This window comes from Cetorhinus maximus, chromosome 24 (assembly GCF_964194155.1).
Source record: "Cetorhinus maximus chromosome 24, sCetMax3.hap1.1, whole genome shotgun sequence".
Classification (NCBI taxonomy): Eukaryota; Metazoa; Chordata; class Chondrichthyes; order Lamniformes; family Cetorhinidae; genus Cetorhinus; species Cetorhinus maximus.
In genome coordinates this window covers 40,695,627-40,712,937 of record NC_135902.1, presented here as the reverse complement: position 1 = coordinate 40,712,937, position 17,311 = coordinate 40,695,627, and the positions used below count along the sequence as shown (strand labels likewise).

General features: G+C 42.9%; 1 protein-coding gene across 3 annotated transcripts in view; it reads right to left on the bottom strand.

Annotated features, from left to right (window-relative positions):
• Positions 1-17,311, bottom strand: part of slc39a11 (solute carrier family 39, member 11) — a 644,945-nt gene that overhangs the window by 219,010 nt on the left and 408,624 nt on the right. For all 3 annotated transcript variants that reach the window (XM_078571119.1, XM_078571120.1, XM_078571121.1), the window contains one exon: positions 9,783-9,852. In XM_078571119.1, coding sequence (XP_078427245.1) covers positions 9,783-9,852 — 70 coding nt within the window. The remainder of the gene's footprint in view (positions 1-9,782; positions 9,853-17,311) is intronic.

Below are 17,311 nucleotides of genomic sequence, written 5' to 3'. Positions count from 1 at the left end.
TGGTGTGGAATTAACAAAGTAAAGCTGTTTTCATTTCAGTAGCCTCTCTTTGCAGTACTGAAATATAACCTTAATCGTTGTGGACTGGAGTTTCTGCTTTGGACACAATCGGTGATTCCGGTGCCAGCTGCCTCCTTTTGGAAGGTGCCATCCACCCACTTTCTGCTCAAAAACATCTGCAGATTGCCAAACACAAACCCCACCATGACTCAGCACAATCAGGCAGCGTTTCAAATCAGCTTTTTTTTAAAAAAAAAAGCTTTTTGCTTTAAAACATATTCCTTGATATACTTAAGAACAGTAACTTGGTGAAGTTTGGGTAATAAAGCTGAAAATGGGTTTCTCACAAAAAAAACGGGCATTTTAAAAAAAAAAACATGTGTCAATCCGCCCGCTTGTGAGTTACCCGATTCTGAATGACTGAAAGTGATACTTAGAAAATATTAAACTATTTTCTGGTTAAATTGGGGTAGAGTGGTCAGTGCCTTGGTAAATGTGTTCATTGAAAAACATGTTCAAAACTTGACAAAATCTACCCATTAATGTCCTTGAGCCCAAAAGATCCACTTCATTTACAGAGCCTTCTCAAAGGTGGGTAAGCATGTGCAATTCACGGAAACCCCCCCAGTGGAGAGTAAGGTGTGGCCAGTTTTGTGGGCAGAGCCTGCTTCCAGTGTGATGCTTTTAAAACTAGCGCAAAAAAAATGGCAGAAACTTTAGTTGCGCTGAATACAACTTGCGCTTAAATTTCTGCAATATTTTTTGCGCCAGTTACACCAATATCACGGAGTTGCTCCAAGAAAATCAGTACAATTTTGGACGTTGAGCTTGTGATGTTGAGAATGGCTCTGGGCCACTTCCATTGTATTGTGTGGCACTGGCACTGGAACAAATCTGACTAGACTGCTGTGTGTCTTGTGGACCCACAGCAATAGAGCCATCAGTAGTTTGGTCTCTCCTACATAATCCACTGCGCCCATGCGCACGGCTCACAGCAAGTTCATTTCTCGAAGCAAACACCATCTGTAAATTCACTGCAAGTTCTGCACTGAAGTACATTGGAAGGTTAGTGATAATAACATTCAAATCTTTAGAAGTACACAGTGCAAGATTGGGAATTGTCTAGTCTCTTAAAATGAAGGCATAGCAAAGAGACTCAGTGGCTGGAATTTGATGACTCCCCGGGAGTGGGATGCTAGGCAGGGCTGGCCATAAAATTGGGTGCCAAAGCAGCGGTGCCATTCCCAGTGCCGCGGTTTTACCAGTGGCAGGAAAGGCATCAGGCAGCCTATGCGCCAATGAGCTAATTAACGCCCTTAAGAGGCCAATTAATGATAACCTAATGTTGGATTTCCCACTCAGAAAAATCAAACTTGGCTTCCGTAAATCATGATCTATGTATTGAAGATAGTGAATTCAAATGTATTTTGCAAAAAAAGGGGGAAAATAATTAGCCTTTCAGTGGTCTAATGGTGCATCAACGGGAACAAACCAGTACAAGAGTTTGAAAGGAAATGTATTGAGTTTAGATTTTGCTGTAAAACAGCCAGTGAAAATCTTCCCTGATTGTCTAATTTTTACTCCAGCACTGATGCAGACATGTTTGCAGTTGTGTGAACTAATGTGCGAGAAAAGTAAATGTTCAACCTTCTAGCAACATGCTAGAACCTTCTAGCAACCAAAGAAATACTCGTCCCTCTGCACTCAAACTTCTGACAGAAATTCTGGTCGATTCTGCTCTCATACTCCAAATCAACTAAAGGCTTTGAAAAAAACTTATGGACCCAAAGCAGGTTCGAGCATATTTTAGGTTGGGATCTTTGCATTCTGTTCCAAAACACCGTCACAATTCTGCAACACTCTCATCTTCACAGTTTAGCTTGAACAACGAGGGTGAATGGGTGATTCTCACATGAAGGACATTGCAGCTGAACCGAGACCAGGAAACAGGATGGCAGTCAGGAGCAGGAACCAGGCTGTCTTATTTTTTTGCCCTCTCCCAAGCATGAGGAGACTGTGAGCAACTGAACGCCCCTGCTACTGCCTCAGCTGAGATCAATTAGCTCAGCAGTGATTGGGGACTGAGCTTGGGACCAACAACAACTTATACCTTTTATGTAATAAAACATCCCGTGGTGCTCTTCACAGGAACATTTTAAAACAAAAGAATGACACTCAGCCATATAAGGAGATATTAGGTAAGATGGCCAAAGTCTTGGAAAAAGAGTTTTAAAGAATGATTTAAAGGAGGAAAGCGAGGTAGAGAGGCGGAGAGGTGTAGGCAACTGAGGGCGTGGCCACCAACAGTCAAGCAATTAAAATCGGGGATGCTCAAGAGGCCAGAATTAGATGAGTGTCGATATCTAGGACTGTTGTGGGCTTGAGGAGGTTACAGAGATAGGGAGAGACGAGGCTATGGAGGGATTTGCAAACAAGGATGAGAATTTTAAAATCAAGGCGTTGCTTAATCAGGAGCCAATGTAGATCAGCGAGCACAGGGCGACAGGAGAACGGAACTTGGTGCAAGTTAAGCAGACTTTTGGTTGACCTCAAGTTTATGGAGGGGGAGTGTGACCCATCAAAAACACTACTTTCCTGTGTTTTTACTTTGAGTAAGTCATGAAACAAATGCATTTGAATGTTTCTGGGGCTAGCGACCTGCTATCATATAACGGTGTATCAATATAACCGGTGTTTGCCACATTCAACCATATTTGACAAATAATTGTGTCGGGAAGCAGCATATTAATCTTAGTAGTTCACCACACCGCTACAATTAAAATGTTACTTTCTTATGATACAACATTCAGTTGGCTAAATTACAAGCCAAGGTGGGTGTAAAAGATTGGTGCGACTTTTGTGGCACATTATCAGTGCCAGACTTTAAAACACACTTGTTAATAAAATCTTTTATGTGAAGAAATGCCCTTTTCAAATCAACCTAATCACCCATTCATAGAAAATGACTCAAGTTACCATCATCACAACTGAATGTTTAAATTGTGAAGGATGTAGATGGGCATTTCTGCATGGAGAATCAGACAGGCTTATAACCTTGAAGGAACATGTTGATGGGTAGTCAGCTGTAGCAGAAATACTTTAAAATGGGGGCAAAAAAGCCAGATTGTCTGTTTACACAGTATTGTTCTGGTTAAGCACCTTGTGAGTCTCCTTTGTACTCTGGTGGCTACATTATCAACACATTTGCACACCTCACCGCCGCTACTTACTAATTCCAAATATTTGCCTGAAAGATATGAGCTCTACAGGAAGCTACCTTTAGCTCACAGAAACTGTCCTCCAGTGAACACTGATGTAACAAGCCAGTACAAACACCGAATACATTTACAGCTGTGGCTTTTCTAGATTTAAGACCCGATGAAAAAGGCAAGGATAAAAGAGCAGCTGGAAACGGTCATGTTGCCCAATGAAAATCATTTCTCTATAACCTAACTTTGCTAAACTGTGCATCAAACTATATTGATGCCTCAAATGATTGATTCTCGCTATCCTGGTGGAACATTTATCACCCTTTCGGAAAGGTAGCTTCTCTGTTATTGGTGCTAAATTTATTTTTCAGCTATGCTATCTAGCCTTAGCGACTTTACGTATCCGGAGGTAATATTACGAATTCACCTTATCCATGCTTCTTTATACCTTATAAAGGTTCTCTTTGGCCTCTTTCTACCTGGGATGACAATATTAAGCTTCTTTGGCCATTCCCCTGTAGAGCTCAGCACTTGTAGATCTGAGATGTTGCTCTTTGATTTCAGCATTAGTTGATTCTTTGGAGAGCAAATTGGTCAATGGCATTGCCTCAAAACATGTTGTTTAGCAAATTGAGCCCGTTTTTCACTGCACTGGATTTTCTATTTGATTGAGTTCATTGGAAATGCGGACATTGCATTTATATAGTGCTTTTCATGGCCAAAGGATGTTCCAAAGCACTTTACAGCCAATGAAGTGCTTTTGAAGTGTAGTCAATGTTATAAGATAATAAGAACAGAAAAAAAAGGAGTAAGTTATTCAGTCCTTCGTGCCTACTCTGCCACTCAATAATACCATGGCTGATCTGATTGTGGCCTTAACTTCACTTCCCTGCCTGCATCCCCATAACCCTTGACTTCCTTGTAAATCAAATATCTGTCTAACTCAGCCTCGGCTATATCAGTGACCCAGCCTCCACTGCTCTCTGGGATAGAGAATTCCAAAGACTAACAACCCTCAGAGAAGAAGTTCCTTCTTGTCTCTGCCATTAATGGGAGACCCCTTATTTTCAAACTGTGTCCCCTAGTTCTAGATTCCCCCATGAATGTCAGGAAAACAGCAGCCAATTTGTGCACAGCAAACTCTCAAACAGCAATGTGATAATGGCCAGGTAATCTGTCTTTGTGATGTTGACTGAACAATGAACATTAGCCAGGGTGCTGGGATAACGCCCTGCCCTTCAAAAAACTCCAACGTCCATCTGCGAGTGCAGAGTAACATCTCATCCAAAAGGCAACACCTCAGACAGTGCAGCACTCCCTCAGTGCTGTACTGGAATGTCAGCCTAGGTTTTTGTACTCAAGTCCTAGCATGGGACTTGAACCCGCAACCCAACCTTCTGATAAAGTGCTACCAACCGAGCCACAGATGACACTAGAATCAGGCCAATGTCAAACAGACTACGCATTCGCTACCGGCCTGTTTCACACTACTGCATTTGACCAATTTCAGCCCCATCTAATTTCATAGCATTGGAGCCCATTTGGCCAATCATTATGGCTGTTATTTAAAGGAGACATCCAGTTGGTCCAAGCCCGCTGCCTTTTCTCATGCATTATCACATGACAATTTCATTATTGTTTACGTAATGCCTCTGTATTGTAGTTATTTATTGTTTGGTTGTTTGTGGTGTCAGAGGCCACTTACCTCATCGCGTCTCACTGCATGAGGACAATTCAGCGGCACCCCTACAGATTTTACAAAAATGGCTTGTGTCCTTTCAAACACAGTAGCTGACAATCCCAGCCCTAATTACAATGATGATCATATTTGTGGGAGATTTAAAATTAATACTATCTGACAGAGGAGTAGGCAGTTGCAATTTCACCAGAACTGACAGTAAGTACTTGGAACAGTGAAAATGCAGAGGAATGTATCTGTACAGAAAGACGGCTAATTGTAAATATAACAGAGCACTGGATTTAAACTAATCAGCACAGATTTGCAGCTAACAGTTACAGAACTGGGAAAGAGTGGGGGATAGGAATGGAGAAGGAGGTGCTGAATTTCTCCTCATTACGTTAATGAGGGTTGTTATCAGATATGTTGCATGATATCTCATTAAGCATTGAGAGAGATCGCACAGTTTGTAACCTGAGAACGAGAACGCTTTGAATTAAAAAACACGCTCAGTGTTTCATATTCGGTGCCAAATATAAAGCAACTATGAGGTGCATGTTCTGTACACACTAGTCCCAAATTCTATATCTTGCAAAGAAACAGCATCCTCGTTGTTTTGTAATTTTATGGGGAAACACAGCAGGTTTGGCTGGTCTCAAATATCCACAGACTTACTCCCACAATCAAACCCAACATCTCCTGAGCAGGTAGGCTGTTCTCTTTGTTTCTGTTCGTCTTACTTTGGCAGAGGTGCTGAACGCTGGATTTAGTGGCACAGTCATCACTCTCCTATCTCATAGGGGCTTGGAACATGATAATGTATTGGCGTCCCAGAAACTAATTTCTGAAGAGCACCACTGCTTGCCCACTGTCCTAATGATCTTCCTGGACAAGACCCAAAACTTAATTTCACCAATAACTCAGTAGGATGTTACTGCACATTCTTACGAACTTGGCAATGCAATTTAATGTTTAATTAAATAGAAGAACCCTATTGAGTGTTTGTTGAAAGTCTGACAAAGTTACATCACAGTTGATTCGATGTTCCAAATTCTCCCGCATGGACTGGAATTAGAACTGGAATTGTTCATGCTGAGGAATTCTTCAATTAGAAATGGATATTACCACTCTTCTGAACAAGGGCCATGCAAACTTCTGCATTGCAGACCATCCCTCTTGGGAAAACACTGCAGCTGATCAGCCCACGTGGAGGTAAGCGCTGAAATTTGCCTCAGCATGCTTCTAGGACCATCTATGCCAAACCCGCAACATCCAACGTGCCCAGAGGAAGTCCAGAGATGGCGCATCTGCAGAAGTTCCCCAAGCACCACCAACAGCAGCATGAACTGCCAGTTCTGTGGATGTCCGATCTGATCCCGCATCGGACTCTTCAGTCATGAGAGGTTCCACAGAAGATGATGAAGTTACTTGATACACTTGAATTACAAGGAGTCAACAGCACTGTTACTGCTGTCTGCTCTCAACATCCTACAGTACAAGCACGTTGATATTCCTGGTACATGACTCTTTGGGGATCCATATATCACTGAACAAGGATGTAGGAAATTTGTGGAGAATGGTTTCATTATTTAATTAAACTGCCAATTACCAATACATGCATGGGAGAGGGCTACTGCAAGCACAAGAAGATTAATTCCCACAGGACAATGAAATCTTACAACATTTCTGATTCCACTAGGTGACATTCTACACAAATGCAGTGTCAACAGAGGCAGCAATGTGCCACCACAATCCAAGAATGTACCGCATTTTGAGCAACTGAACTTTTCAGTCGTGGATTATTAATAATAAACAATGCACAGAAGAACGGAACGGTATAAAACTGAATTACAGCAGCAGGACTTTGTTGCACATCTTTGTGCCCTAAACCTGTGGTGCAAGTTGGTTGATGCATTAGACATCGAAGGCTGCAAGGTTGAGATAACTCAGGCAGTCTACAAATCTATCACCATGTTGAAGACGTTCAGAAGGAAGTCAAGGTTGCCGAAACCTCATCAAAAATTTCATTTTACGATTGATTTACTGGAACTGATAGCCTCCTGAGAGTATCTTCCATCCTCACGGGCCTATTTTATGTGATAGACAGAGAGACCGCAACACATTGCTTCATTAATACGTTTCTCTCTCAAATATGCAGCAATCAGTTGTCCAATAATTGAAATAAATGTTCTTTATTCTTGCAGTATGTTAAAGACTATTTTATCTTTGGTCATAGACACAGTACGACAGATCATAACGCTCACTTTCAGTGAGACGATCTGCTCAAGTACAACATTGAGTTTTGCACCACAAAGTGAAAATGTTTGCAGTTGCAATCAAGGCAGGAGGTTAGCCTCTAGCTCAGGTTACAGGATTACACAGAAAGCTCCAATAAACCTGGCTGAGTAAATTCTTGGTTGATATCAACTGCGTCTTTTTAGCCAATTTTATTAAGCGCATTTCAGACATCAATGTTGTTTTATTCATCACGAGCAAATTTCATTCTGATGTAAAATTTTTCTTATTCTCAGGGATTCATAAATGGTCTTGAAGTGTTAACAAGAGCTGAAACCTGGGAAATATGACGAAAGCATAGGCAGCAGCTGTTCTGGATCCAAGAACGTCCAGTACATTTGCACACAACTGCCAGCATCAAGTATATAAAAACCTCCTCAAATACCATCATTTAATGACAGAATTCGGTCAGGGTAACGCAAGGTAAGAACTGCAATGGGGCAAATTTTAAACATGACACACCTACTTTGTGTGTATCCTCAATGCTGGTAGTGGGAAGGTGATTACTGTGAAAAGCAGATCATGAAAAGACTAATTTGGCTCCATATTAAGCAAAATGAAACCTAGCAGGCTTCTGAGCTCTGGACCTTTCAGCTACTCCAAAGTATAGAGGCTTAACTTGAAATTCTGTTGCCCACCTCCGTTAACCAGACTGATTTAATGTTTGGTTTGTTAAACTAATGCGTAGCAACTGAAATCCAGGAAGGCCCTGCACCTAGTTAGAGAGATGATGAGAATTATGTTTTATTACCCAAAAGACCCCAAAAAGAGGAACAATGGCCTCCCTGGTGTAATAAGCTGGCCCTTTTTACAGCACAACTATTTCATATTATATCACCTGACGCTCAACTTCTGCAGCAACATAAGTGTTAACTGACGGTAGTGGAAGAGAATCCCTCAAAATGTTGTAGCTAAAGTGTGAGTTTCAAAAATGGTATTTCCCCCATCCATTGCAGCTTTCAAAAAATAAATCCCGTTTTGTTCAGTGCTGGTCAATAGTTGAAATGTGTCTCTGAGTTCTCTATTCTCGAAAGGCAGCAGCCTGCACAGCCCAACAATATTTAAGTCCCTTGGATATACTGGGACTAGACAGGGCTTTTGTTCTGCCTGCATAGCCAGTTATTTCTTATACATCATGAAAGTGATAAAAGCTACTTAGCGACAGAGTATGAAGAGATGTTCAAAGAGTGGCCTGACCTCGATCCAGGAACGACATTTTGAGTTGGTTTTGAAGGTCAGGGTCGAGGAAGGTTTTATACCTAACAGATGCCAGATACAGTTACTATTTATTCTTTGAACTTTAGTTTAATAAATGGTTCAGTGTCATAGCGGTGTAGTTTGTTGGATGCTCTGAACAGCTGCTCAGTCCACTGCCGCTCTGTGAATTATTGACCTCAGACATTTCACAATGTAGAGGTGCAAAGCAAAGATTACATGCCTTCCCACAGGGAGAGGGAGAATCCTGGGCACAGATTCCCCTCATCTCTCCTTGCATTTCTGCTCACAGGTGATTGCAGAGCAAGGTTAACAGATGCCCGGGACCATGTTGACATCCAAACATGCTTTTTAAGCACAGTTGAACTTTGCCCCAGGGAGCTCCGGAATAAAATGGTGGAAAATAATCGCCTAAATGAGGATGGTTCAGACTGTCAAAAGTGTGTACCTGTAGAGATCTTGTTATGTTCTCTAACTTTTTGGTGGCTGCCTACATTACACATGAGGAGGCATCATAGAGGACAGTAGCTGCTGGTCATGGCAATGTTCAGGCTGATGTCCAATGGGTCTCTAAGGCTCTCGGATTTAAAACTCATCTTCATGAAGATGACCAGATCTTCAATGCATCAGAGTAACTTTTATACCAGCGTCCGGTGCATTCATTATAACAACGACAACTTACATGTACGAAGCATCTTTAACGTGCCAAAAACTTTCTCACGGCACTTCACAGGATTGTTATCAAACAAAACTACACCAACCCATAAGAGAAGCTAATTAGGACAGGTAATCAAAAGCTTGGTTAAAGGGATTGGTTTTAAGTCTTGAAGAAGGAGAAAGAGGTTGAAAGTCAGACATTTAGGGAGGCAACTCTGGAGCTTAGTGCCTCGGTGACCAATGATGGAGTGTTTAAGAGTATACACCAGGACGTGCAGAATGCCAGGGCCATATAATAAAGTGCAGCAGAAAGATTTGAAACAGCTGTCACTCTGGTCTGCCTCTGCATCCTTCAACAGTCAACCACGTCATATTTATGGTCACATCTATCAGAATTGTTCTCTCTTGGCGATGCAAAATCGAGTTACTGCATGTACTCCTGGACATACTGTCAGTTCAGCAAAATTCCCAAACTGTGCGCTTCCACCCACATTTGTCATTCTCCTCTTCCTCAGCCTCCCTCTTAGCCAGCAGGTCTGAGAAACTAATTCCTGCTCTTTGCACGACTCTTAATTTGAAAACTAAGCCACATTGATCAGAATTTCCCTTTGCTGAAGGGAGGCAGCTGCTGAAACAAGGCGTGATCAAATCCAATAAACTCCTCTCCAGTGTAACTGAGAAACCATGGGTCAGGGAGACCTCAATCTGTGAAAGATAAACAGGCTTACCGTGCACTTTCAAACGTCGCAGATGCAGTCTTGCCGATAGCGCCGAATCCAACTCCGACTGCCAAACCCTCTGAAACAGAGCCACAACAAAACAAACATCAATTACAGGAAAGGGCAGGCTCAATACAGCCTGCAATAAATTCTTCCTAATCCATTTATTCTTCACTGGGTATCGAAGAATCACCTTGTGTGTTGGCAGTCTCTGGTAGAGCTCCCTCCACCAGCAGATACTGATGGATCCCACTCCACCAGCAAAAATACTGATGGAGCCCACTTGACCAGCAGCCATCGATGGAGCCCACTCCACCAGCAGCCATTGATGGAGCCCACTCCACCAGCAGCCATCGATGCTGCCCACTCCACCAGCAGATACAGAGGGAGCCCCCACTCCACCAGCAGCCATCGATGGAGCTCAATCCATCAGCAGATACTGATGGAGCCCACCCCACTAGCAGCCATCAATATACCTCCCTACACCAGCAGCCATTGATGGCGTCCCCTGCACCAGCAAATACTGATGGAGCCCACCCCACGAGCAGCCATTGACGGAGCCCTCTACACCAGCAGATACTGAGAGGGCCCAGTCCGCCAGCAGCCATTGATGGACCTCCCTGCACTAGCAGTCTTGATGGACCCGCCATGCCAAGGGGAGCAACAAGGCTGGAACACAGTAAAAGTTTGGCAGGTAGACAAGTGAATCAATGGCAGCTGAAGGATTGTGGTGAATCGGAGGCTAAAACCAAGCCAGTTGTGAGTTTAGAAGTGCAAATACAAGTAATATTGGGGGAGTGCGTGATTTTCAGCCTGCAGTATGTCATGGGTATCGCAATGGAGCTTCACCCTTTGCAGCTATTCATCTCAAATAGGGCGTACAAATTGAGTGTGGTGTAAATCTACAAGAGCTTGGCAACAATTTAGATTTTAATTAAGGATACACTTACACACTAACTTTACTTTTAGCATTGCTGTGACATGAGTGTGTTAATAGGGATTTTCACTTCAGCAACTGCAGGTCCCCGACGGCATGGTCAAGTGGGTCTTACACAGTTCAATTTCACAAGTTCATAGGATTTCAGAATGTCATATGGTTTCAACCTAATTTGAAAACAAGGGAACACGATCAATTTTTGACAATCCAATGACCTTGATTTAGCTACTGTCAGTGAAAGAAGGGGGACTCACTGTGCAACACAGTGACAACTGCCCACAAACTTGTTGTGGACTTGTCAACAGAGATTTCCTCTGATTTGAGATCTGTTTCAGTGTGGCACCTCTGCAGGGAATCTGTGGCATCTGTGAACAGGGCAAGCAATGGTGAGGCTCTTCAGCCAATCAGACTGAAGAATCCTCACTGAGATGTGCAGAGTCTAATTAGAAAGTATAAAGCAAGAAGTGTAAATTAGATATAAAATGCAAAATAAAGACTAAGAAATATAGTTTGAATGATGGGAGAGAGATAAATGAGACAGGCAAAAGATGTAAAATAATTTTTTTTAACCCCCCCCACCCCGCCCGACCCCCAGAAGACCAGAAGATTGGGAGTTCATATTTCTAAAATACATTTTTCAGGGCCAGAGAGGCTGTTCAATAATAATTATTACTTTTCATGCTGTTAAAGGCTAACTTAATCTTTAATGCTCCTGTCTTAACTTTTTCAGCCATTTTTAACGTAACCCTACTTGCCAAGCACAGCTACTTCGCGTGACTGCAGGCATTTTAATCTGAGTCTATTGGAGAGGTCAGCAGCAGTGCACCCTACGAAGGAGCAGGGAATCTCTGACAACAGCTTTTGGATTTCCACATTTAACAGTGCATGCCAGAAGTTGCTGTCAGATTTCCTCCATTATAATGTTCAACGGGGATAGTCTCACTGTCATCATTGCAAATTCCAGGCCAATACAAATCAGATCTCCCAAACCACAGTGAACGCAAAGGCAATAATTGCTCACGTCGCTCAAGGAAAGTTAATCAACTCCCAAAACAAATGTTTTAGGCAGGCATTTCTCAAGAGGGAAAGCTGAATCTGACCCCATGTCTGAACATTCTCATTCCTGGTATCTTGCTGAGTGCTTCTATTAGGGTGACGGTTAACAGCAGAAATGCATGATGTGAGGGAATTATAAATCATCACAAGATTCATCTTATAAAGGGGTCATTTTATATGATTCTATATCAATAAAGGAGCTAGAAAGGTAATGCATCATGTCAGAGGCTGCAGTCCTACAGCCAGAGTGCTGTTTTAAAAATGTATTCATTTTTTAATCTCCAAGTAAACAACTTCAGATCTTCAAAAGAAAGGTGAAAACACCATACTGGAAAAAGTTAAAAGCAGCAGATCGCTACAAAGGAAACACAACAGATGTGTATTAGAGATATATAGCAGATACTCAGCATTGACCAGCGAGAACGCTGAACATTCATTCTGTAACAAAAGGAGTGAACGCTTTCATTTGGTTTCAGAGCTGGCTTTTAAATATCTAAGCCTGTCCCTTTTGTTACTGACTTGTACATCACCTCCAATAGAATTTCTTGGTGAACCTCTCGACCAAATGGACAAGTTGCGGCACTATTCCTTAACCATGTGACCTCTCTGGTTAAAAAGGGTAATAGCGAGTCCGCTGGCATTTAATTGTATGAATGCCTGTGTCACCAATTGAACGGGATGACACGAGATGCAGTTCAATTTTCTGACTACTTTTACGTAGGCACTGACTCATGCTGAAGTATGGCTCTGGTCCAGGTCAGGAGCACTCGCTCAATGTGATGTCCATAACGTGAGGATTGCTGCCCGCAGCCCATGCAGCAAAGATCAGAATCAACCTTCTGTTATGCATAGCTCAGGTGCACATGTACTGTATCACCCAACGAGCTAGCAGCGGGCAGGTTTGATAACTTGACACAGTTTTGAATGGAGTTGCTTAAAGGGAAAGGGTCAAACAATACCTGCATTTTGAATATTGAAGGACATGCCACTATATTACACCTTAATCATTTATGTGCACTATGTTTCTTTGCTTCCTTTTATGCTGAATTTATTTTTTTTTGAAAAGACAATTTTGAAACTGACAAAATTCATCTTACTTAGGGCCTTTTATTGTGACTGTGGAGCGGGGGGAACTCATTCCAGCTTTCCGAGCTCAGGTTGAAAGAATTCCCAAAGGCGGAGGGATTGGATTACAAAATATTATGCGGCAATTCTGCCTTGTTTTTCAGGCTCCACATCATTTAGCTTTCCCCAGAACGGAGCTGCATTCCACTTGCAAATAACTTACATGGGAAGGCAACACAAGTATTATTTAGTTTCATATTTCTTCCCATGCACACAACTGGACATTGTTCTACATTAACCCTTCGACTGTGGACAGGTTCATGAAACAAATATTTTCTTGGGCTTGATGGCTTTGCACACATTGGGATGCAGAAACTAACAGCATCACCACATTAATAAAGTTATTCAAAGGTGAGGTGAGAGTGACTGCCCTTGACATCAAGGCAGCATTTGACCGAGTGTGGCATCAAGGAGCCCTAGCAAAACTGGAATCACTGGGAATCAGGAGAAAACTCTCCACTGATTAGAGTCATATCTAGCACAAAGGAAGATAGTTGTGGTTGTTGGAGGTCAATCACCTCAGTCCTAGGATATTGGTGCAGGAGTTCCTCAGGGTAGTGTCTCAGGTCCAACCATCTTCAGTTGCTTCATCAATGATCTTCTCTCCATCATAAGATCAGAAGTGGGGATATGTTCGTTGATGGTTACACAGTGTTCAGTCCCATTCATGACTCCTCAAACTCCTTAAATACGTGCCTGCATTCTCATGGTCACCTTTGCCTCGAAGGACCATTGTTAGGTAGGGCTCCGGTGGGTATGTAGGTGACGGCTAAGGCCGATCTGTGCCGGAAGGTTCTGCTGCAAATAGGACAAGATACCACAGACAATTCAGTTTTGCATGAGTTGTTGGCTCAGGATTTCCTCTGATTGCATTTTCTCTCTGCTTCTGATAGGCTCTTGCTTTAGAAGGAGGCGGCACTGTTGTTGTTTGGTTTTGCCAGTATAGCGATCCTGGGTGAGCTTCTCCCAGGACTCTTAAATCAATATCAAAACTCCCAAGTGATGCCTTCAGAGTGCCCTTGTAGTGTTCCCTTTGGCAACCATGAGAGTGTACCCCAGACTCAAGCTTTCCATAGAAGATTCACTTTGGTAAGAAAGTGGCATGCATTCTGGCTACATGACTAGATTAACTCAGTTGTGACTGTTTCACTATGCTTGGCTGGGGTGAGTAGCTCAGTATCTGGTATTTTTGTTCTGCCGTCTGATCTTCAGAAGCTTCCGAAGGCAGCTCGAGTGAAAGTGGTTGAACTACCAGTTACCAGAGTCATGCCAAGAAGCTCAACCACTTTCACTCGAGCTGCCTATGGAAGCACCCGCATGCAGCGAGACCCGGACAACTTCAGGCTTGGGCTGATTAGTGGCAAGTGACATTCACACCACACAAATGCCAGGCAATGACTATTTCCAACAAAAGAGAGTCTAATCATCTCCTCTTGCCATTCAATGACATTACCATCACCAAATCCCCCTCTATCAACATCCCGACCATTGATCGGAAACTGACCTGGACCAGCCATATAAAGACTGTGGCTACAAGAGCAGGTCAGAGGCTGAGAATCCGGCAGTGAGTAGCTCACCTCCTGACTCCCCAAAGCCTGTCCACCACCTACAGGGCACGTCAGGAGTTTGAGGGAACACTCTCCACTTGCATGGATGTGTGCAGCTCCAACAACACTCAAGAAGCTCGACACCATCCAGGACAAAGAAGCCCCATCCACCACATCCAAGACCCTCTCCCTCTACCACCGAAGCACAGTGGCAGCAGTGTATACCATCTACAAGGTGCACTGCAGCAAATCAGCAAAGCTCCTTAGACAGCAACTTCCAAACCCACGCCTCCATCATCTAGAAGGACAAGGGAAGCAGATGCATGGGAACACCAACATCTGCAAGTTCCCCTCCAAGGCACTCACCATCCTGACTTGGAAATATATCACTGTGCCTTTATCGTTACTGATGTGAATCCTGGAACTGCCTCGCTAACAGTTGATGGATGCATCAACAGCACGTGGACTGTAGCAGTTCAACAAGGCGGCTCACCACCACCCTCTCAAGGGCAATTAAGGATGGGCAACAAATTCTGGCCTTCCCAGTGATGCTCATGCTCATGAAAAATTTTAAAAATGCACAATACCTGCATGTAAAACATCACCTATCTCACAAATTGCAGAGAGTTTTGTCAGCAGCTATAGTACACTCATTGATGGGCCACTCAACCTGATTTCACCATGACATAAGCGCCAGCTACTGATGAAGAGATCACGCCCATTGAGAGAAATATTGAAATTCTAGCTCCAGCTTATCTCATCGACACAGCATTAATCTGGCACTTGTTTGTTTATTCTACCCACTCCTCTCCAAATATCATGTTCTGCTTCATTGGTCCAGTAACTGCTGTACGGCAGAGAAATACGGCAGCAAATCTACGCACAGCCAGGTTCCAAAGTCATTAACATGGTTGACTGAGGAATAGATATTGGCCAGGCACCGGGAGAACTTGCACATACACTTTTCTTCAAGTAGTGCTCAGGGGCCTTTTATATCCACCTGAAGAACAGATGGAGCCTCAGACTAACATCTTGTCTGAAAGATCACTTGGCACTGCATTGAAGTGTGGCATAAGATTATGTGCTCAAGTATCCATAGAGTGTGGTTTGAACCCATGACCGCCTAACTCAGAAACCAAGTTCCATCACTGAGCTAAGTCTGATGTCTTGCAAGTAGCAAGGCTATTCAGGTTATGGCTATAATCCTACAACTAGAGAAGTCAAACAAAGAATTAACAAGTAACGAGCTTTTTGCCTGTACCATCTGACCTGAAAGTCCATTTGGGAAAACGATTACAGATGTGGAAGGCCAATCAACCCATTTTAATTCATCCATCTAAAACAAACCATACAGCCCATGTGCTGATCATACTTGTGAAGAACTCTTCTGTGTTCATTCTTTTGAGAATATCTATGTAATATCTATGTATTAATCTGCATAAGGCTGATCAATAACACCCTTGAAAACACTAAGTTCTGTTCTGCTAGATCATGGGTCCAATATTTGAGGAGTGACATTAAGTAAACTCCGAAAATAAACTCAAAGCAGGGCCAGAAAATATGGCTATGAGTTAGTCAAAAGTATCAAGAAATTCTTTATTCAAAAAGTGAAAAATATTTGGAATAATTAGCTGATCAGGACAAAACAAAACAAGGCATTAGCCCTGTGCCCCCTGTGTCAGTTCTCCAAAAGAACTATCCACGTATTCCCATTTTCCTGCCCTTGTTTCTGCTCTGTGATTCCACACATGCGGCGTTCCTGATCTCAACCATGACGTGGTGTCATCTGTAGTGCTCTGCACTTCACTGAGATGAAATGGAAAACTGGAGGGAGAATCAATCGGGGCTGTTATCATCTACCTCTCAGTTACACAGCCACCCTGGAGAACCCTAGGACCGTATCAGTTTCCCATCTGCATGGCTTAGAATGCTGTGAGAGATCAGGAAACCAAGGAAACAGAAAGTAGAAAAAAAATGCAGGTGGAGTACAGGTTCGGGCTCTTTTCTCTGGAAAACAGGAGATCCAATGATCTGATAGATATCTTCAAGATTAAAAAGGAATTTTCTTTTCTACTCTTTCATGAGATGTGGGCGTCGCTGGCAAGGCCAGCATTTGTTGCCCGTCTCTATATGCCCTTGAGAAGGTGATAGTGAGCCACCTTCTTGAACATTCCTGTCGCAGTTAAGTACAACCGAGTAGCTTGCTAGGCCATTTCAGAGTCAACCACATTGCTGTGGGTCTGGAGTCACATTTAAGCCAGGCCAGGTAAGTGGGACAGATTTCCTTCTCCAAAGGACATAAGTGAACCAGATGTGTCGCTGATAGTTTCCTAACCCCATTGTTGAGACTAGTTTTCAATTCCAGATTTTTTAAATAATCGATTGAATTTCAATTCCACCAGCTGCTGTGGTGGGATTTGAACCCATGTTCCCAGAGACTTGGGCCTCTGGATTACTAGTGCAGTGACATTACCACTACACCAGCATCTCTCCCCAATTTGATAGGGTGTACTTAGAGAAGGTATTTCCACTTGTAGATGAGACCAGAGTGAGCAACCAGAAATACAAGACAGTCACTATAAGGGAATTCAGGAATAATGTTTTACCCAGAGAGTGGTTAGAACATGGAACTTGCTACCACAGGGAGTAGCTGACACGAATGCCATTCGTTGTTCAAGGGGAAGTTATATAAGCATATGAAGGAGGAAAATATAGAAGGATATGTGGATGGGATTAGATCAAGCGGGTGAGAGGAGGCTCGTGTGGAGCATGAACATTGACGTGGACCTGTCAGACCAAATGGCCTATTTTGTACTCTATATACTTAGTTTTCTCTTTATTTTGTCTATGGAAATTGAAGACAAGCTACTTGA